The sequence below is a fragment of the Syngnathus leptorhynchus genome, chromosome 20 (genome assembly GCF_054491065.1).
Source record: "Syngnathus leptorhynchus isolate UIUO chromosome 20, UIUO_Slep, whole genome shotgun sequence".
NCBI classification, from domain to species: Eukaryota; Metazoa; Chordata; class Actinopteri; order Syngnathiformes; family Syngnathidae; genus Syngnathus; species Syngnathus leptorhynchus.
Window position 1 is genome coordinate 5,653,182 of NC_141214.1, and position 22,360 is coordinate 5,675,541.

The 22,360-nt window shown below is 45.4% G+C and overlaps 3 protein-coding genes across 8 annotated transcripts; all 3 read left to right on the plus strand.

Moving 5' to 3' along the window:
- Nucleotides 1-205: 205 nt before the first annotated feature.
- On the plus strand, nt 206-7,200 carry znf384a (zinc finger protein 384 a). Of its 5 annotated transcripts, none has more exons than XM_085900947.1 (11): nt 208-390; nt 1,523-1,590; nt 2,355-2,694; nt 2,800-2,922; nt 2,988-3,142; nt 3,250-3,326; nt 3,409-3,633; nt 4,032-4,199; nt 4,311-4,389; nt 4,570-4,728; nt 4,861-7,200. In XM_085900947.1, the coding sequence occupies exons 2-11, from the start codon at nt 1,528-1,530 to the stop codon at nt 5,188-5,190; spliced, it is 1,719 nt and encodes a 572-aa protein (XP_085757073.1). In that variant the 5' UTR covers nt 208-390; nt 1,523-1,527; the 3' UTR covers nt 5,191-7,200. The 5 variants fall into 5 exon arrangements, with proteins under 5 accessions (XP_085757077.1, XP_085757073.1, XP_085757076.1 ...); XM_085900949.1 differs by having other exon boundaries at nt 211-390; nt 2,355-2,649; XM_085900948.1 differs by lacking the exon at nt 208-390 and adding an exon at nt 565-640.
- Nucleotides 7,201-7,599: 399 nt separating this feature from the next.
- Nucleotides 7,600-11,787, plus strand: kifc1 (kinesin family member C1). Its single transcript, XM_085900946.1, has 16 exons — nt 7,600-7,889; nt 7,973-8,072; nt 8,270-8,323; nt 8,389-8,472; nt 8,607-8,778; nt 8,987-9,152; nt 9,264-9,431; nt 9,507-9,620; nt 9,776-9,862; nt 9,944-10,141; nt 10,246-10,410; nt 10,524-10,662; nt 10,771-10,910; nt 10,996-11,069; nt 11,244-11,319; nt 11,398-11,787. The coding sequence occupies exons 1-16, from the start codon at nt 7,812-7,814 to the stop codon at nt 11,440-11,442; spliced, it is 1,860 nt and encodes a 619-aa protein (XP_085757072.1). The 5' UTR covers nt 7,600-7,811; the 3' UTR covers nt 11,443-11,787.
- A 185-nt stretch (nt 11,788-11,972) lies between these two features.
- On the plus strand, nt 11,973-16,356 carry zbtb22b (zinc finger and BTB domain containing 22b). 2 transcript variants are annotated; one of them, XM_085901535.1, is made up of 7 exons: nt 11,973-12,133; nt 12,609-12,835; nt 12,984-13,293; nt 13,385-13,704; nt 13,784-14,068; nt 14,280-14,465; nt 14,567-16,356. In XM_085901535.1, exons 2-7 carry the CDS (start codon nt 12,629-12,631, stop codon nt 15,197-15,199), a joined length of 1,941 nt encoding a protein of 646 aa, XP_085757661.1. In that variant the 5' UTR covers nt 11,973-12,133; nt 12,609-12,628; the 3' UTR covers nt 15,200-16,356. The 2 variants fall into 2 exon arrangements, with proteins under 2 accessions (XP_085757661.1, XP_085757660.1); XM_085901534.1 differs by having other exon boundaries at nt 11,974-12,133; nt 12,629-12,835.
- Nucleotides 16,357-22,360: the final 6,004 nt, after the last annotated feature.

Consider the following 22,360-nt stretch of genomic DNA (forward strand, 5'->3'; position numbering starts at 1 on the left):
AGTACCTCGGTTTGTTTTAGCGATCGTCAAAATAAAGTCACAAACGCGCGCTTCACGCATTAGTGAGATTCCCATCATACAAAATCTTACTTTTAATAAAAAAATATCTTTGAACAGAAAGACTCACGTTTGAAATAAATGCCTTTTAAATGTTTCCAATCGCATTTGTTTTATTTTCGAAGTGGATCGTTATGTGGCTTATTTTGAAAGGAACGAGCGGAATTACACATGTTCTCTATCGAACTTGACGCTGTCGGCCAGCTCGAGGGTGAAAAAAAGCGAAGGGAAAAAGGAATATCCGAGGGCCAAGAGAGGCGGATTTGGATAAACTTTCCCAACTGTCCCGACCCGAAGAAGCTTCGGGCGGCTGACGGATAGTCCATTTTACCGGTAATTACCCCCGGAGTCATTTATCGCTTCTTAACCGACTGTCGAAAAGCGCCGTCGTCGTCCCAGCGGCCGGAAGTCTGCATGAAGCTTCGTCTCCCTGGCGAGGCGACGACGGCGTCGACGTTTTTTTTTCTCCCCCTGCCTGCCTTCGTTTTCCTTTTTTTTTTTTTTTTTTTTTTTTTTTTTCAATACGACACTTTTTTTCTCTTTTTTTTATGTTCTGTCGGCGCGATGAACAGCAAGTAGCCAAGTGAGCCAGCCAGCGTGTTTACGTTTAGCCAGCAAAGCACACGAATGGCCCGGCCTACGCGTAGCTTTAGCGAACAAAAGGAGAAAATTAATGGAGGCAAGTTAGCCTCCTTAGCTTAGCATAGCCTAGCCTCACTCTCCGATACGGCCAAGTAAAGCATGCTAACCTTTGTGGGTGCTTTGTAAAGTTCTTTAGTTGGCAAAGATGTCGAGTGCTTAATCAACCGGTTTCCTCATTAAACTAAGATCATTATGTATAATATTTCACCAACTAGTGCTAATATTTGACGAGGACGTGGCTCGAGACGTTTCATTAGTTTTAAAAATTTAATAATATTGCAGATAGACTAAACTGGCTGCTTGTTTATTCTATTTGGAGCAGACACTAACACGTTTGACTAGCTTGGTTTAGTCCCATACCTTATGTTGTCTAGTGGTTATCAATCATACTCGTGTTCAGGTACCACCATAATGACAAACATTATTATTATTATTTTGCATTGTAGCAATGAACCAACAGTGACAACCTAGTGATGCTTTTTTGTATCTGGACTATCAGCATAGTGCCAACTATTGCGAAGGAGGGCTTACTCGATACATATATTTTATTGCCTTAAATATTGGTGGCTGTTGTCTGCAGCCTCTAAGTACCCGATACCTTCAAAAAAGGCTGATATTGGTAGTCTCCTATCCTTTAATCCCTTGAAATAGTACATACTCACATGTATATTTTTATTAGTGTTTTGTTCAAAGCTTTTATGAAATCAAAATTATAAAATAGATTGCTGCTACTTTGTGGGTTTGCGTCTCATGCGGGGGATTCTGGAACGTAAGAGGCCAAGGGGTAGAGGTGTTTTCTAAGTGTGCTGCTTTTCAATTCCAGAAATAATGGACGAATCCCATTTCAACTCGTCCTACTTTTGGTCTCCCGTCCCCACTGTACAAGGACAGGTAGAGACAACCTCATTGTTGGCCTTGTCTTGAATGCACATGGTGTCGTGGCATGTTTCTTCCGTGTCCCGGGATTCCTTGCCGTTTTATATCCATACCGATGCTTCCGCTCCGCCACGCACGCCACCCTCGCGTCAGTCATGTGACTTCTTTTGACGGTTCCGCCGGTCACATGATCACTCCTGTCTAGGGTTGCAAAGAGGGTGGTGGGGGGGGGATTTCCATGGGAAGTTGAGGGGTGGGTTGGAAATATTCCAAGTTGAAAACTTTTCTTGGGAATTATAGAAGGGTGATATAAAGAACTGCCACATTCAAGAATGAATGTGAACATTATGATATGTGCTAAACACAAAGTTGGAATGCATTCCCATCCCACGTGCGAGGGCAGTACATAATGGCTCCTTCACTCAATTAGGATTATACTTATACATGTTTTGCTCAATTATAGTTAACATTTCTATTTCCATCCTGATGTTAGTTCAGTAAATTCCCATGGAAGGTTTCCAACTTTGAAATTAAATGGGATTTTGCAACCCTACTTGTATCCCTCTGCTCTCATTTCTCAAAGCTGTCCTCACATTTTTTTGCTTCTTCTTTGCATCTCACCTTTTTTTTATTGTTCTCCTCTCCATCTCCTTGCTCTTCCCATACATCATCCTCATGTTTTGCCTCGCCCGCTTCCTCCAATTGCACCCTCAATGCCCCATCCTTCAATTTTCCTTCCGTCACCCCACCCCACCCCTCCTCTTTGTCGCAACCGCTAGATCGAGAGCGGCATGTTCCTGAACAAAACCAAGGAGCAGCTCGGCGCCGAGAAGACCGCCGCGCCGGCTTTCCCGCACGGGTCCTCCGCCGGCCCGCACTACCCCACGGCGGTGCTCGCCACCTCTGGCTCAGGGGAGGCGGGGGCCGGGTTGCGAGTGGTCACCAAACAGGAGGGCGGCAGCTCGGTGGCGGGACCTGGAGGAGGAGCAAGCGCGTCCATGCATGTGCACCAGTCTCACACTTCGCAGAACGTCACTGTCGTACCTGTTCCCTCCACAGGAATCATGACCGCGGGTGAGTGGCTGTATCAACAGGTGCACGCAGAGGCGGTGCGCAACAGTAAGAGCAGTTTCAAGCATGGTGCCCTGTCGACATTCAAAGAACCTCAAAATGTAGTTAACCTAATGTCTTAATATTAAATGCAGTCTGATTGTGTTTTCTCAGCGGGTCTGGTCATCACCACCCCCCAAGGCACACTGGTGCCCACCGCCTCCACGCAGTCTTTCGTAGCTGGCCCTCACTCGGCCACCACCATGATCGTGTCCGCATTGCACCCCTCAAACGCAGGTGAGGTTGCGCAAGAGCGTAAAATATTGCTCGGATCGACGGCGAGCTGATGTTTGTGTCTGCAGACAAGAAGAACGACATGGCCGGCCCCCCCGCCGTCGTCATGTCGATGCCGGGCAAGCGAGGCAGGAAGAGCAAGCAGGCGATGGGCAGAACAAGCAGCATCCTTCCGCCAGGAAGTGACGCGCTGATATTGGCGCATCTGGCCGCCACAGGGCAGGTGAGTTTCTCTAGTTTGGCCCTTCTGTTGACTCAGTGGCCCCAGGGCGCCCTGAGTGGTTGGTCCCAAGCAGCCGACATTGCTGAAGTTCTTTCTTTCCTTTCCAGCATCATTCTGCCGATCCTTACGACCTCTCCAACGATGAGGACGACCACTCCAGTAAAGAGGGCCCGAAATCCTACAGGTCAGAATGGGTTTGGACAGCTTGAGCAAATAGAATGTGAGGATTGTGAAAGTTGTCTCACTCCTCTTCTCGGCCCTCCAAGGTGTCGCATGTGCGCGGTGACATTCTTCAGCAAATCCGACATGCAGATACACGCCAAGTCGCACACGGAGGCCAAGCCCCACAAGTGCCCCCACTGTTCCAAGTCGTTTGCCAACTCCAGCTACCTGTCGCAGCACATCCGCATCCACAGCGGGGCCAAGCCCTACAGCTGCACCTACTGCCAGAAAGCCTTCAGGCAGCTCAGCCACCTGCAGCAGCACACACGGTACCGGTTGCCCTCAATTGATTTGCAAGTTTTCATTTTTATCTGATCTCCGACATTGCGGCTGTGTCTGGGTGGTATCCCTCTCACGATAATAGATAGGGAGTGATTCCAAACAGAGGCTGAGAGACAGAGACAGAGAGAGAGCGAGAGCGAGAGAAGCCTGACTGTGCTTGCTTCTGTTGCACTTTGGTGTTTTCCTCAGTCGGACACAGCGCAAACCATCACTTGAACGCATGATTTGCTCTTGAGTTCACTGTGAAGTTGGGTCATGCTCCAGCCTAAAGATCTCTCGCTCTCTTTCCCTCTCTCTTTTTCTCTCTCTCTCTGTTTGTGTTTCTCCGGGTTCATCCCCTGCCTCCCTCCCACCTGCCCCCTCACCCCGACCCCCGCCGCCTCAGCAACCACACTGAGGCCAAGCCCCACAAGTGCCCTCACTGCTCCAAGTCGTTTGCCAACTCCAGCTACCTGTCGCAGCACATCCGCATCCACAGCGGGGCCAAGCCCTACAGCTGCACCTACTGCCAGAAAACCTTCAGGCAGCTCAGCCATCTGCAGCAGCACACACGGTACTGGACTGGACCGGGCTGGGGCCGGTGGAAGCAAACGCAAGAGAAGGACGCAGGAAGGTGTTCTTCGTGAAGTGTGATTCCACTCAGGGTTTGTGCTGTGTCTTTCAGGATTCACACGGGTGACCGGCCGTACAAGTGTAACCATCCGGGCTGCGATAAAGCTTTCACTCAGCTCTCCAACCTGCAGGTAGCGTAAATGTACTCACTTAACGTACTGGCAAACATTTTCAACAAGCACTTAAAGGTAAAGCTTCTAAGACCATCTTCAAATAGCATGATGTTCTGTTGACTACAGCTGCTCAAAACCAATGACAAATTTGAATTTGGGTTTCCTTTTTGAACGTGACATCACACTCTCTCTTCGCAGTCTCACCGTCGGCAGCACAACAAGGACAAGCCGTTCAAGTGCCACAACTGCAACCGCGGTTACACGGATGCCGCCAGCCTGGAGGTGCACTTGTCCACGCACACGGTCAAACACGCCAAGCTCTTCTCCTGCGGCCTGTGCAACCGCTCCTACACTTCGGTACGACTCACCAGAACAAAACACCTCGACTTAGAAGTTCCCACCGTTGTACGAGCGCTCGGCTTTTGCGTTGTATCGGAAGCTCAAAGTTTAAAGTGAAAAATGTGCTGTCCTCACGTTCTCTTCCTGTAGGAAACGTACCTGATGAAACACATGAGGAAGCACAACCCCGACACGCTAACGGCGGGCGAGCAGGCGCGGGGCTCCGGCGGTCGGGGGCGCGGACGCGGCCGGGGGCGAGGTCGAGGAGGCTCGCTCCAAGGCCAGGGCGGCCAGAACCCCAACGCCGGAAGCTACCAGCAGCCCGGCGAGGGGGTCATCCCGTGCCCCTTTGATCTCCACCAGTACAAGACGGTGGCAGCCGGCGAGATCCAGTACAAACCCGGAACGGTGGCGGACCACAAAGACCTCTGCCTCACTGTGTCCACGTCCGCCATTCAGGTGGAACACATCAACTCGTAGGAAACAAGATTTGACATCCCTGTATAAAGTCTTGGAAATATAATCTGGAAAATTCTCCAAGAGGACTTGCTTTTCTACCTGTCTGGCTCTCAAAGGGATTGATCAGGTTAAAGGACACGCAGTGTTTCCACGAGGACGAAGCAGCTTTAATGCAGAGCCCGCCCCCGAGGTGTCCGATTTGTTTGCGGGGTGCCTCGCTCTTACCCGGATTTGAAGTGGCTTCTCAACCTCAGATGAGGTGAGAGGCTTTTCCTGAAATGCCATCTCGATGCGCCGAGTCGCGGTTGAGCCTCGTTTGTCTGGAGGAGCAGCTCGCTCGCCTATACAGACGCTACCTTATTTACAGCGACTCCCCAACTTGTTTTTGAGCTAGGGCACACCACCAAGCAAATGTCACAAACGTATACAGACTGAAATAACGATGTCATTTCAATTCGTGTTTCATCGATATATTAATATAGTCGCAGGAAGATCTATTTTATTTTTTAAAATAGCAACAAGTAGATAGGCAGGCTTGTGTACCTTCTGCCATGTAATGGAAGCACATTTAATTGTTGTGCCAGTCACTGTATGTCATTGGCATAAATATATATTCGATATTTGTAATTGATCAATTTTCAGACCAATGGATTGAATCGCCTTTGATACTAATAAAGACCCTATAAATGAATTAAGAAAAACAAAAAGGGAAAATGAAACCAAAAATTATATTTAAATCACTTTCATCCTGTAACAGTCTGCTAGACCCATCTCAGGGGTCACCGACATGTTTCCCACAGGGCCTGTTCTAGGAATTATTCAGTCATGAAATTTCTTTTTTTCTTCACAATGCCACCCAAAAACAGAAAGCACCATTTGACACTTGATTTGTGTCAAGTTTTTGGTCTAAATGTACAATTTTAATTTATTTCTATCAAGGGTCATTATTGTATTGCATTACCCAAACCGTATTGTTGGTAGAGACATCCTAACGGCTATCCAGGGATGCTGCACGCCTACGTACGGACCCCGAAATATTTTATATTATATTCCAATGTATTACATACACACGGCGCAGCAACACATATAAACAGCATCCAGCGATGCTATTGCTGGGGGGGGTTGGTGCTCATACTTCTTGTGTTGGTATATTCGAATGTTGGTAACGGGACCGTCGCTATGTAGGGTAGCGTCTGTACTCGAGAGGCATTACCGTGTGCGAATCATGTCGTGGGACATTAGCCGAATGCACTAAACCACACGGGGCTCACGAACTAAGCACTTGATGAAGCTTGTACTTCACCTTCTACGTTTTGTCAGCTGTACTTTTTTTTTAATATGTTCATATTTTTCTACCAGCAGAGAAAATTGAGAGTGTGAATGTGGAGACAGGTTTTTTTTTTTTCTCTTCCTATTAGAAGCATTAGTGACCCTCCATCGCAACATTTCGGCAGCAGGTTGTTGGGAATAATGATTGTATGACAAAATGGCTGACAGGTACTGTTATTATTCATTGTTTATTTAGATTTTTTTGTGTGTGCATATGACTTTCATTACAACTGTATTGCAAATCTTATCTACACTATCAACCTAAAGGCATTATTATTATTATATGGCAGTATGCTGTACATAAGAGTTTTCTGTAAAAGGGAAGCATGTCCTGTGAAGTTTTTTTTAAAAAGAAACAATTATAACAAACCACGTGAGCTTTGGAGCTTAACCCCCAAAAAAGAAGTTGTATTAGTGATATTCACTCAAATTATGTTTGGACTGGAATTATCAACAAACATTGAGAACATTGGGCAATATGAAATGACGGTAAATACAATTTGTGATATATTTGTGTTTGTCTCGATTTAACGCCACACATTTTCCTTCGTGTATCCGTTGTCATTTTCATAGGAAAAATAATGACTTACAGTACTAGTCAAGTCATGCTAACACATTGAGCTGTGCTACTCTTTAGCATAGTAAGCTCACCTTATCAGACTGTTTATGAGAATAAAGTTGGCAAACTGATTTCATTTAAAATATTTGTTCTTCATGCATTGCAGTTTGTCCGATGAAACCAGCATGATTTTCAATTTTGTGACAAGTAGAGGGGAAATTAGTGTATTTAGTGTTTGTTTTCAAACTGCGTTTGAAACTGATCACATGGGCGGGGCCTGATTGCTTGACATCGACTGGGTGTCGTCATCGACTTTTTTTTTTTTTTTAGTTCTAGGAAACTAAACTCAATATAACAACATGCTAATTAGGTGGGACACGCAGACTAAATTCGTATAATAAATAATAAAAATAATATGATCAAAAACAGGGTTCGTTTGGTTTTGACTACAATCTCGTTTCCTCCCGCGCGGGGGATTCTGGACACATAAACAAGCCACAAAAAAAAAAAACTTGGAGGCGTGCTCTTGCGCAGGCTCAGCCAATCATGACAGTCCGTCTGCGGCGCCGCCAAACAATAGCAGTTCAAATTTTAAACCGTCGAAGACTTTGAACGCGAGTTAGCACTAGGCTCTCACCGCTCCGAGCATTTTCAATAAACTCACATTTCTTGTTCTATTAATTGCCTAGCCGCGGCTAGGAATCATAAAACGGCGTTTTGAGATCATTTGTGTTATTTCGAACGACGTTGATTCATGTCGAGACTGCCAGTCATGGCGAGCAAACGGGTGCTCGCCAGCTCTGAAAAATTCCAGGATGCGCAGCCTGTTCAGGTAAGACATGAGAAAAAGATTGCACAAAATAATTTTTGGTGGCTTAAATTTAGGTTTATTTTTAAATGCTTATTTCCCCGTAGAAGAAGTTCCGCAAGGAGCCGCAGACGATCAAACCCCAAGCTGCTTCTACTGTCCTAGGCACCAGACGGCCACCCGTCACAGCCACCAGGGCGCCTGTTTGTAAGTTCAGTCATGGCATCTCACCAGCGACCTTTAGAGAATTAAAATCAACATAAGAATCTAGTTGAATGCAAATCTTAAAAACTGCAATTTGCCTCTTTGAAATAAATTCACTCTGAGCTGAAGTAGATATTTAAACTTGTAAGACCAAAACTTGTGAATAACAAATCAAAAGTGGTGTTCTTACATCTGTGCAGCCAGGCCAACGCGAGGTGTTGGAGCTGCGACGGTGGCCGGCGTCCCCTCCAGAGGTAAGAGGACGTGAATTAAACATTTGGTGCGGTGGCTGACTTTAAATATTGATCATCTCCGTCAGGAGTCTTCAAAGCACCCGTGGCGTCGACCGTAGCGAAGGGAGGCAAAATGACAGGAGGCGTGGCCCCTGCTGACCCCAAAGCAGGTCAGTGGAACATCTTGTATTGACTTACAAAACGGGTCATTGTCACATTGTCAATACTTTCTAGGCTCTAGCTCAATATAGATTGTTACAGAAACTATTATTGCCCTCTGTCTGACAATTATGTGTCCTTGTAGGTGGTCCCACCCGCAGGCTCCCGTGGGACATGAAGGGCAAGGTCACTGATATGAAAGGGAAACTCCAAGACTACCAGAGTAAGATGAAATCTGCCAACATGGAGAAAGAGAACCTGAAGGGATCCCTTGAGGAGTTGCAATTGAAGGCGGCTGACATGGAGAGAGACCTCAGGTACAGGACAGTATAGAGAGCTGACGTCTCATCTCATTCTAGGGCAGTTCTTCTTCGACAGTTCTTTGTCCAGTGAAGCAATACCCCAATTTCTGTATTAAAAAAAAAAAAAGACAAGAAATTAGACAAACTCTAAAGTTTTACAAACACAAATTGTCCTTTCTTGTATGTTCCTTGCACTTTACTGCATGGTTGTTTTTATTTTCAGTGAGACCCAGGAAAGGCTCCGGGTGCTCCTTGGCGTCCAGGATGATTTGGAAAGGGTCACCAGCGAAAAGAAGACTCTGCTGACTGAGCTCACCAACCTGCAAGACAAACACCGGGTGATGGAGACAATGCGGGACAGTCAAGAGACGGAGATCCAAACCCTCAAGGTGTAGTTTTTGGGGGGGGTTTTTTCTTGTGGATGACTTTTTTTAAGTTAGTTTAATTTAACTAAACTTTAAGTTAGTTTAGTTAAATTTAGGCCTTGCCTTCTGCTGCAGATGAAGCTGTCGGTGCAGGATTCCACCCTGGCCCGCGTGCAGGCCAGCTTGCTGGCAGTCGAGGAGGAGGCGCGCTTGCTCAGAGAAACCTCGGCCCGCCTGGAGGATGAGCTCCACACGGGGGAGATGGAACGGCGGCGGCTCCATAACACGGTTCAGGAGCTCAAGGCAAGTTGCTAAACTGCTCAGAGATTTTCATAGCATGAGAGTCCCTTTCGCTCAATGTTCCCAAATTGCTTGCAGGGCAACATTCGAGTCTTTTGCAGAGTGCGCCCCCTAGTGGAGGGTGGCCTCAGCAATCACATCCAGTTGCCAGCCAAGGACAACAAGGCAATAACATTGGCGAAAACTGAAGAGGTAAGGGGGGCAGGCTCTAACAAGCTTTTTAAGGACACTTTTTCTGTAATTAGCTTTAGTTTTAGAAATGTGAGATGTAGTAAAGTTTTTTTTTCTGTTGAAAATGTTTTGAATTACTGAAAAAATGTCTGAAAAAAATGCATATGTCTCCTCAGTCTCACACAGGCAAAAGCAGCGACACGCATAAGAACTACAACTTCAATTTTGACCGCGTCTTTGGCCCCGAAGCGACCCAGCAGGAGGTAACTTACTCGAGAAGGGCCACAAGCGCCAAAACTTATAGCGGCTGTTTCTGAACACGTCTGCGTCCCGGTGGCCGGCAGGTATTTGAAGAGATATCCCTGCTGGTGCAGTCGGCGCTGGACGGCTACAACGTGTGCTGCTTCGCCTACGGCCAGACGGGAAGCGGCAAGACGTACACCATGGAGGGGGCCGAGGGCCACAGTGCCCGTGGCATGATTCCCAGAGCTGTGCAGCAAATCTTTGCATCCACCCACAAGCTTGCCGCCCAAGGCTGGGAGGTTGGTTCTTTGCTATGACTGTGTCTTTGAGTCTATGCTTAGTTTAAATAGCTTGTGCTCCTCTCCAGCCAGTTAGATTTTTTGGTATTTTCTCCTCCCGGTAGTTCTCCTTTACGGCCAGCTTTGTGGAGATCTACAACGAGTGCCTGCGTGATCTGCTGTACACGGGCAAGGCCAACAAGAGGCCAGAACATGAAATACGCAAGGACAACAGCAATAAGATGACCATCACCAACCTCACCTACCAGAAGGTTACCAGTGAGGACCAGGTACTGCTCGCTTACCTGTCCAGTCCTTGGTGGCGTCCTCTAGTTTTAGGAGCCCTGCACATGTAGCAAGATGTGGACTTGCCTGAAGTGTGTCTGATCTCTAACCACCTCAGGTCCTGTGCTTGATCGCCTTGGCCAATCAGAACCGCTCCACGGCCCAGACCAACCAAAACGACCGCTCGTCCCGCTCGCATTCTGTCTTCCAGCTGGACATCGAGGGCACCAACGCGGGCAGGGATGTCAAATGCAACTGTGAGTGCTTGGTTGCTGGTAGTCATCATCACATGTCTTCGTTGGTGTGCCAAGCTCAAATCCTTTTCAAATTTGAATGTTTTTTTTCACGGTATCTTGTGTGCACAGCCACTCTGTGTCTGGTGGACCTAGCAGGGAGCGAGCGGATGCTGAAGAGCCAGTCTCAGGGAGAACGTTTCAAAGAGATGACGGCCATCAACGGCTCGTTGTCCAACCTGGGCATCGTCATCACCGCGCTGGCCAACAAGGTGATGTAGCCTTCTGTGTTTGTTGTGACCATCTGTGCACTTGTCGTTGCGTTTGTGTTGACGTTTTACATATGTTGTCTTGCAGGAGACCTTCATTCCTTACAGGAACTCCAAGCTGACTTACTTGCTGCAGGGCTGCCTGGGCGGAAACAGCAAAGCGTGGGTCCAATTTTTTTTTTCTTTAACTTCTAACTGCACTCACATCCACAGAAATACAAGATTGCAATAAAATGTAAAAACAAAACACGCGTCACACCTTTTCCTCCTTTTTTTTTATTTTATTTTTCAAATTTGAACCGCCGTCAACTACTGAGTCACTTGTTTTCTCTTCAGTCTGATGTTCGTCAACATTGCGCCCGAGCCGGACAGTTTTGGGGAAACGCTCAACTCTTTGAGGTTTGCCAGCAAGGTAGGCTTCGCCCATGCCTCAATTGTCACGTTTCATGACTTATTTGTGATGACGAGAGGTCTTTGCTTCTGTTGCCAGGTCAACGACTGCATGATTGGCACAGCCAGTGCAAACCGGAAGTAAATCGGTGGTCGCTTTCTCCACTCGTGTACATGGACACGCATCTTTTAATTTCATTTAGATAAAGATGCATGGCCCTTTTCATCATTTGGATCACCAACCATGATCATCATTGTACTATTTACAACATGATTTTTTTGTTTTGTTTGAAGTATCAACATTGCATTATTCTTTTTTGAAATTAAATTGTGGGCGTCATACCTTTGCAAAATGTCCAGAATATTTGGCTCTATTAAAATACTCCACAGGTTAAGGTACATGTTAAATCCAGCTAATATGCTGTGATTAGGTTGTTCCTGCATATATTCATGTTCATTTTGAGTGAAATTTAAATATCAAGAAATAAAACTTTAAACTAAAAGTTATTTTTGAATGGATTTGATGCTTAAACCACAAGCGTAAAAGACTCGTTGACAAACTAATCAATTCAGCCTTTGTCAAAACTTGCCACATCCAATATGGCGGTAGTGTCCGCTTAATATTCGAAGCTAATGGTTAGCTTTTACGTAAACAATGGCGGCCCAGCTATCATCTGCCTTCTCTTAAAGGCGCCGACACACAGAAGGAAAAGAAGACGAACATCTTCCCGAAATGCTTTCCAAACATGCAGGCCTGGTCCAACCGGCGCGACCGACAGGCACAACTGGCGTGACCTGTCCTGCGGTGCTCTTCTCGGGCTAGAAAAAGCGAGAAGGTCGGTGAAGGCGGGCGGTCCGCCATGTTTTATTGTTTATTTTGTTTTATACGTGCGGCTACAGTAGCTAGCTTGCTAGCATCCTAACGTCACATCTGCACAGGTGGAGGCGGATTGGATTCAAACGCATGTTTTTATATTTTGATGCAACACACAAATATTTTAGTTTGTAAAACACCTTGTTGACAGCCAATTTTAACAAAGGTACATATGTTGTGTCAGGAAAATTAACGAAGAAAAATATCAAAGTACACGCTCAACTGATGGTCTTGTCTCAATTTATTGTCACAGTCTTAAATCTGGTCTTGTTCAGTTAAGCACAAAGCCATCATTCAGTGGTTTGAAACAAACAGGTGCATGCAGCTTTATTATTTATCTTCTGGCATTTAGGGAAAGACTATTAAATTGCTCTGACTGTCTTTCTACATCGCTGGCATAGATAGGCCAATAAGGTTCCCAATATCTTTTTTTAAAGTACACCTTTGATGACCTCAGATGCAGTCGGCTTCTGCAGAGGTGGGCAGCAGCGCCGACTCTGTGGTGCAGGTGTGCTTCCCGAGCTCCCAGGCCTCTGTGCTGGATGGCCTGAACCAGCAGAGGGAGGAGGGTCGCCTATGTGACCTTTCCATCCACGTCCAGGGTCACGTGTTTAAGGCCCACCGCTGCGTCCTGGCGGCCTCCTCATCGTACTTCCATGATCAGGTGAGAAAAGTGTCTTCCCCCTCCCCCCACAACACTATTCTGTCTCTGGTCCAAAGTGTTAATCTCACCTGCCACTTCAGTAAGGATCAGCAATGATAACATTTGGTAGACAATTAGTGGGACTTGATTGTCATCCTATGGTCTAAAGGTCCTTCTGAAGAACATGTCCAGCGTGTCTATCCCGGCCGTGATGGACCCGCTGGCCTTTGAGAGCGTGCTGCGCTGCGCCTACACAGGTCAGCTCACGATGCTGCGCGAGGACATCGTCAACTACCTGACGGTGGGCAGCGTCTTGCAGATGTGGCACATTGTGGACAAATGCACCGAACTCCTTAAGGAGGGCAGGACTGTTGGGGGAGGTTCGAGCGGCAGCTCAACTAATGGGGGCGTAGTCGGTCGGGATTCAGTTCGCCCAGCGGGCTCCCAAGACTCGCACTGTTCCTACGCAAGTGTGGAAAGTATGAAATTTGACTGCATAAACCAGGATGTGTTGTAACTATGGCGCTCTAACTAAAGTGTGGAATTTTTCACGTCACACTTGTGTTTTAGGGAGCCTTCAAGAGCCTTCACGAGCCTCCCAGCCACCAAGCCGGCTGTCGGCCAGCGAGAGCCAATCTCCAAGCAGCACCAACTATTTCAGCCCCGGAGCGGCCACGAACTTGGCGGGTGGTGGAGGCGTGGCCAGCAACACCCCCAGCTACTGCACGCCCTCCGGAGAGGAGGCCCTTATGATAGAAGAAAGAGAGGAGGAGGATGACGAGGGGGAAGAAGAAGAGGTTTACCAGCAAAAGTTGAGAGGAGGAGGCAGGACAAAGAAATTGGAGGAAGAAGTGGGCGTCAGTGACAGTTTTGGAGTTTCCTCATATCAGGTGAACCTAAGTTTTTTTCTCCCCCAACAGCATCCGTGTCTTCTCACAGCTTCTGGATGTTTAACTTTGCATCCCACAGGACGGCGAGGACGTGTCGCTGCAGAGACGCCCCGCCTACATTCAGCCCAGCATCATGCCCCGCAAGCAGTGGGTGGTGGTCAAAGCCGAGCGACCCGAGGACAACGACCTCATCGTGGTGTCGGGCGAGGAGGGCGGCGGGGCAGAGGACGAAGAGGACGAGGAGGAGGACGACGACGAGAGGGGGATGGCGTCCAGCCGAGGGAGGGATGGCGGTGACTTCGCCATCTCGCACGTGCGGACGCTCTCGGTGGAGGCTGCTGAGGGAGTGGAGGCCGACGCGCAGGTCCAATGCACTCAAGTTGATTGATTTCAAAAGTCGTGATGGAAATACTTTCCATAACCGTCTGCTATTGGTAAAAATCTCACATATTGAGAGGCCTTGAATTTATTTATTTTTATTGCTCCAACAAAATAAATGTGGTGTTGAATTCATTTAATGACATTGTAATTCAAACTTCTCAAGCCAACATGATGCACCATGTCTGTTCGTCCAGATGGACTACAGCCAATCTTCCGACGACTTCCTCAAGTTGGATGGCAGCTTGCTGGACGCTGCCTTAGCTCAGCAGGTCCAAGACTCGGCAGTGGGACCCAATCCGAGCCAAGGCGCCAATCGAGCCACCTCAGGCTTGCTGGGTCAGGTCCCGACCCGCACCCAGCTCTTCCCACTCGACATGCAGGTCAGCCATTTATTCTAATTTCACCTTTTAAGATGGATGTGTTGTCCGATCTGTTTTATTTTTGCAGTTTAAACTTTTAATGAGGAATTTGACTTACGCAGGGCAACCAGATCCTGGTCTTCGGACAAACATCTGCTCTCTCGATGGATGCCGGGCCGCCTCCTTTGAGTGGGATGATCGGCGGCGGCGCTGCTTTTAAAAGTGTGGCGCACGGCCCAGCAGTCTCAGGAAGCGACGGCGGGGGTGGCAGCGGCGGTTCAGCGAAAGTCTATATGTGTCACTGCGGCAAGACCTTCACGCACAAGAGCATGAGGGACCGCCACATCAACATGCACCTGGACCTAAGACCCTTCCACTGTCCCGTGTGCGCCAAGAAGTTCAAGATGAAGCATCACCTGACCGAGCACATGAAGACACACACGGGGCTCAAGCCGTACCACTGCGCCGGATGCGGCAAGAAGTTCATGTGGCGAGACAGCTTTATGAGACATCGATCGCACTGCCAACGTCGAGGAGGAGGAAGCGGTGGCGACAACATCGTTGACGTCCTTCCCGGCCCTCACCTCCTCCTCCCGCCAGTTGAGGGGGGTTTGCGAGGAGGTGGCGCGTCCGCTACCTCGCGCCTCCATCACGTCGCTAACGGAGTTTCGTCGGGGAGCAGCATGGCAGCGACGATTTTTGGCAGCCTGCCGTTAGAGCACAACGAGTGCACGGATCTTTCGAATGACAGCTAACACCTGAACGTTATCGACCAGTAACAACAGGCGGTGACCCCTGACAACCACTAGAAACTGCCAGCGTGTGACCACTAATGAAAGCTAATGACAATTAACAACACTTAACAACCGCTAAAGACTGCAAGTGTCCGTTAACAACGGGAAACTATGGCCACCGTTTTATGACGAGTCTTTGTGATGTCTTTTTTTTTTGCCTTGCGCAGTCCTTTTGAAATCTCAACGTACTTGAATTGAACCTTTTTGTCGGATGGACAAAGTAAGGCCTGTCACAGATTGTGATTTGTTGTGTTTGTTTGCGTTTTTTGTAAAATAGGTTAATCAAAATTTATTTATTTATTTATTCATCTGATTATATAATTAACGTAGCTATAATAGTTCTATTTTTTTGTAAATAATTATAAATAAGGTAAACTAGTTTGTGCAATTTTTAACTTACTAAAACTAATCTTTGATGAAAATGTTAGTGGTTCATATTTTTTCTACACTTAATCATTTCCTGGTTTGTTGCATATAAGTTTAAAAAAGGGTAAATATGGCCTCAGCATACATGTAATTTGGAGTTTAAATGATCAAATTAAATTCAAATTTAAAACTAAAGAAAAAAAAGAGCATTAGTTTTGTTATTCACCTAATTTACATACAGAGTTAAAAGTTTGCCCAGCCCCTACGTCGTGGAGGATTTTTCTTTATGTTCACACTGGCGATCATGCAAAAGCCATCGTTGATGACTACTCTGTATAGTATATATATATGTATATATTCAGTTTTGTTTAAGTTGCATTTGATAAATAGATGGCCATTCCCATTTGCACATAAAATTAATGATATTTGTACATTTATGATAATTTAATAGGGATGCCAGAACTGACCATCGAAGCCAAGAAGCTATAAATGGGATTTAACAGCATTGATGAGTTAATAGAATTTAAATTTTGGCGTTAGCATCCTTGTGCTATATTTGTTGAGGATTATTTATGGAGATTCTATTATTTGTCTAATGTACAATATAGCAGATTTTTTTTCACACAAGGCTATTGCGTTACTTTTTGCAGTAAAATGTGAGTATAAAATCTACTCATTCTGATTTTGGATTTTTTTTCTCCTGCTTATCAAAAATCTACAAGTACTTGATTGTATCGATACGATTTCAATAAAGGCCTTCTTTGTGTCGGACTGAAGTTTTCTCTTTGTTGTCTGTGTAGCAATATTATAAATTATACGAAGAGGAAACTATTTAAGCAGACTTAAGAACTGACAGCATTTCCATTATTGGCCAGGAGATGGCAGCAGAGTAGCGTCTGAAGACGACGTAATATTCTGCAATGTCAGCCAGGTTGCCGTCATTTGCCATCATCAATCATCATCCATCCATCCATCCATCCATCCATCCATCCATCCATCTATCTATCACCCCCACTTTCTGATTGGCTGGTTAATCTGTGACATCACTCGGACACTTTATTAGGTACACTGCCATTTTCAGGTGTACCTAATCACAGGCCACTTCATTAGGGAAAAATCATGGTCAAAATTTAAATGAAAGTGAAAAGTGCCACACCCAAACAACCCCCCACTTTCTGATTGGCTGTTCAATCTGTGACGTCACTCGGACACTTTATTAGGTACACTGCCATTTTCAGGTGTACCTAATCACAGGCCACTTCATTAGGGAAAAATCATGGTCAAAATTTAAATGAAAGTGAAAAGTGCCACACCCAAACAACCCCCCACTTTCTGATTGGCTGTTCGATCTGTGACGTCACTCGGACACTTTATTAGGTACACTGCCATTTTCAGGTGTACCTAATCACAGGCCACTTCATTAGGGAAAAATCATGGTCAAAATTTAAATGAAAGTGAAAAGTGCCACACCCAAACAACCCCCCACTTTCTGATTGGCTGTTCGATCTGTGACGTCACTCGGACACTTTATTAGGTACACTGCCATTTTCAGGTGTACCTAATCACAGGCCACTTCATTAGGGAAAAATCATGGGCAAAATTTAAATGAAAGTGAAAAGTGCCACACCCAAACAACCCCCCACTTTCTGATTGGCTGTTCGATCTGTGACGTCACTCGGACACTTTATTAGGTACACTGCCATTTTCAGGTGTACCTAATCACAGGCCACTTCATTAGGGAAAAATCATGGTCAAAATTTAAATGAAAGTGAAAAGTGCCACACCCAAACAACCCCCCACTTTCTGATTGGCTGTTCGATCTGTGACGTCACTCGGACACTTTATTAGGTACACTGCCATTTTCAGGAGTACCTAATCACAGGCCACTTCATTAGGGAAAAATCATGGTCAAAATTTAAATGAAAGTGAAAAGTGCCACACCCAAACAACCCCCCACTTTCTGATTGGCTGTTCGATCTGTGACGTCACTCGGACACTTTATTAGGTACACTGCCATTTTCAGGTGTACCTAATCACAGGCCACTTCATTAGGGAAAAATCATGGGCAAAATTTAAATGAAAGTGAAAAGTGCCACACCCAAACAACCCCCCACTTTCTGATTGGCTGTTCAATCTGTGACGTCACTCGGACACTTTATTAGGTACACTGCCATTTTCAGGTGTACCTAATCACAGGCCACTTCATTAGGGAAAAATAATGGTCAAAATTTAAATGAAAGTGAAAAGTGCCACACCCAAACAACCCCCCACTTTCTGATTGGCTGTTCAATCTGTGACGTCACTCGGACACTTTATTAGGTACACTGCCATTTTCAGGTGTACCTAATCACAGGCCACTTCATTAGGGAAAAATCATGGGCAAAATTTAAATGAAAGTGAAAAGTGCCACACCCAAACAACCCCCCACTTTCTGATTGGCTGTTCAATCTGTGACGTCACTCGGACACTTTATTAGGTACACTGCCATTTTCAGGTGTACCTAATCACAGGCCACTTCATTAGGGAAAAATCATGGTCAAAATTTAAATGAAAGTGAAAAGTGCCACACCCAAACAACCCCCCACTTTCTGATTGGCTGTTCGATCTGTGACGTCACTCGGACACTTTATTAGGTACACTGCCATTTTCAGGTGTACCTAATCACAGGCCACTTCATTAGGGAAAAATCATGGGCAAAATTTAAATGAAAGTGAAAAGTGCCACACCCAAACAACCCCCCACTTTCTGATTGGCTGTTCAATCTGTGACGTCACTCGGACACTTTATTAGGTACACTGCCATTTTCAGGTGTACCTAATCACAGGCCACTTCATTAGGGAAAAATAATGGTCAAAATTTAAATGAAAGTGAAAAGTGCCACACCCAAACAACCCCCCACTTTCTGATTGGCTGTTCAATCTGTGACGTCACTCGGACACTTTATTAGGTACACTGCCATTTTCAGGTGTACCTAATCACAGGCCACTTCATTAGGGAAAAATCATGGTCAAAATTTAAATGAAAGTGAAAAGTGCCACACCCAAACAACCCCCCACTTTCTGATTGGCTGTTCGATCTGTGACGTCACTCGGACACTTTATTAGGTACACTGCCATTTTCAGGTGTACCTAATCACAGGCCACTTCATTAGGGAAAAATCATGGTCAAAATTTAAATGAAAGTGAAAAGTGCCACACCCAAACAACCCCCCACTTTCTGATTGGCTGTTCAATCTGTGACGTCACTCGGACACTTTATTAGGTACACTGCCATTTTCAGGTGTACCTAATCACAGGCCACTTCATTAGGGAAAAATAATGGTCAAAATTTAAATGAAAGTGAAAAGTGCCACACCCAAACAACCCCCCACTTTCTGATTGGCTGTTCAATCTGTGACGTCACTCGGACACTTTATTAGGTACACTGCCATTTTCAGGTGTACCTAATCACAGGCCACTTCATTAGGGAAAAATCATGGGCAAAATTTAAATGAAAGTGAAAAGTGCCACACCCAAACAACCCCCCACTTTCTGATTGGCTGTTCAATCTGTGACGTCACTCGGACACTTTATTAGGTACACTGCCATTTTCAGGTGTACCTAATCACAGGCCACTTCATTAGGGAAAAATCATGGTCAAAATTTAAATGAAAGTGAAAAGTGCCACACCCAAACAACCCCCCACTTTCTGATTGGCTGTTCGATCTGTGACGTCACTCGGACACTTTATTAGGTACACTGCCATTTTCAGGTGTACCTAATCACAGGCCACTTCATTAGGGAAAAATCATGGTCAAAATTTAAATGAAAGTGAAAAGTGCCACACCCAAACAACCCCCCACTTTCTGATTGGCTGTTCGATCTGTGACGTCACTCGGACACTTTATTAGGTACACTGCCATTTTCAGGTGTACCTAATCAGAGGCCACTTCATTAGGGAAAAATCATGGTCAAAATTTAAATGAAAGTGAAAAGTGCCACACCCAAACAACCCCCCACTTTCTGATTGGCTGTTCGATCTGTGACGTCACTCGGACACTTTATTAGGTACACTGCCATTTTCAGGTGTACCTAATCACAGGCCACTTCATTAGGGAAAAATCATGGTCAAAATTTAAATGAAAGTGAAAAGTGCCACACCCAAACAACCCCCCACTTTCTGATTGGCTGTTCGATCTGTGACGTCACTCGGACACTTTATTAGGTACACTGCCATTTTCAGGTGTACCTAATCACAGGCCACTTCATTAGGGAAAAATCATGGGCAAAATTTAAATGAAAGTGAAAAGTGCCACACCCAAACAACCCCCCACTTTCTGATTGGCTGTTCAATCTGTGACGTCACTCGGACACTTTATTAGGTACACTGCCATTTTCAGGTGTACCTAATCACAGGCCACTTCATTAGGGAAAAATCATGGTCAAAATTTAAATGAAAGTGAAAAGTGCCACACCCAAACAACCCCCCACTTTCTGATTGGCTGTTCGATCTGTGACGTCACTCGGACACTTTATTAGGTACACTGCCATTTTCAGGTGTACCTAATCACAGGCCACTTCATTAGGGAAAAATCATGGGCAAAATTTAAATGAAAGTGAAAAGTGCCACACCCAAACAACCCCCCACTTTCTGATTGGCTGTTCAATCTGTGACGTCACTCGGACACTTTATTAGGTACACTGCCATTTTCAGGTGTACCTAATCACAGGCCACTTCATTAGGGAAAAATCATGGTCAAAATTTAAATGAAAGTGAAAAGTGCCACACCCAAACAACCCCCCACTTTCTGATTGGCTGTTCGATCTGTGACGTCACTCGGACACTTTATTAGGTACACTGCCATTTTCAGGTGTACCTAATCACAGGCCACTTCATTAGGGAAAAATCATGGGCAAAATTTAAATGAAAGTGAAAAGTGCCACACCCAAACAACCCCCCACTTTCTGATTGGCTGTTCAATCTGTGACGTCACTCGGACACTTTATTAGGTACACTGCCATTTTCAGGTGTACCTAATCACAGGCCACTTCATTAGGGAAAAATCATGGTCAAAATTTAAATGAAAGTGAAAAGTGCCACACCCAAACAACCCCCCACTTTCTGATTGGCTGTTCGATCTGTGACGTCACTCGGACACTTTATTAGGTACACTGCCATTTTCAGGTGTACCTAATCACAGGCCACTTCATTAGGGAAAAATCATGGGCAAAATTTAAATGAAAGTGAAAAGTGCCACACCCAAACAACCCCCCACTTTCTGATTGGCTGTTCAATCTGTGACGTCACTCGGACACTTTATTAGGTACACTGCCATTTTCAGGTGTACCTAATCACAGGCCACTTCATTAGGGAAAAATCATGGTCAAAATTTAAATGAAAGTGAAAAGTGCCACACCCAAACAACCCCCCACTTTCTGATTGGCTGTTCGATCTGTGACGTCACTCGGACACTTTATTAGGTACACTGCCATTTTCAGGTGTACCTAATCACAGGCCACTTCATTAGGGAAAAATCATGGGCAAAATTTAAATGAAAGTGAAAAGTGCCACACCCAAACAACCCCCCACTTTCTGATTGGCTGTTCAATCTGTGACGTCACTCGGACACTTTATTAGGTACACTGCCATTTTCAGGTGTACCTAATCACAGGCCACTTCATTAGGGAAAAATCATGGTCAAAATTTAAATGAAAGTGAAAAGTGCCACACCCAAACAACCCCCCACTTTCTGATTGGCTGTTCGATCTGTGACGTCACTCGGACACTTTATTAGGTACACTGCCATTTTCAGGTGTACCTAATCACAGGCCACTTCATTAGGGAAAAATCATGGGCAAAATTTAAATGAAAGTGAAAAGTGCCACACCCAAACAACCCCCCACTTTCTGATTGGCTGTTCAATCTGTGACGTCACTCGGACACTTTATTAGGTACACTGCCATTTTCAGGTGTACCTAATCACAGGCCACTTCATTAGGGAAAAATCATGGTCAAAATTTAAATGAAAGTGAAAAGTGCCACACCCAAACAACCCCCCACTTTCTGATTGGCTGTTCGATCTGTGACGTCACTTGGACACTCGATTAGGTACACCGGCATTTTCTGGTGTTCCTATTAACAGGCCACTTCATTAGGGAAAAAGCTTAAGTGAAAGTGAAACCCCTTATTCATTTATTTTTACACTGTCTCCAAATAAAATGGATGAGTGGGTAACACTGCATCACTGTTTTGAACACACTTGTATGTCGTGTAAATTTCTAATGACTCAGAAGTCACACTGATTTCCTGGTATGTCATTTGTTGTGAGTTCATGCATTGTGTTGCTTTTGTTCTTTGAACAAAGTGATGTTCATGCACGGCTCATTTTGTGCACCAGTAAAACAATCCGTCTTCTATTTCTCCTTTATTGGTTTTGGTCATTATTTAGCAAGGACAACATGTTTGGTTGAATCAAATGGCACCAGACTTATAGCTTAAAAAACAAGGACAATGGTTGAAATGAACAAGAATCACAATATACAATTTGAGATCATTCATAATAAAACAAAAACTAGCATGAGACTTTGATCCAACTAAATGCATGACTTCTTATTGGGTAGTGTACCTTCTAAATGTCAAATGTTGACAACATTGGTGTAAATCTCAAAGCTTTGACCTTGGGTGCGGGAGAACTAAGATCGAATCTTACGCTATGTAAACTTTAGCTCAAAGTCTGCTTTGTGTGGGACTCGTACCATAGTCTCCCGATCACTGGGT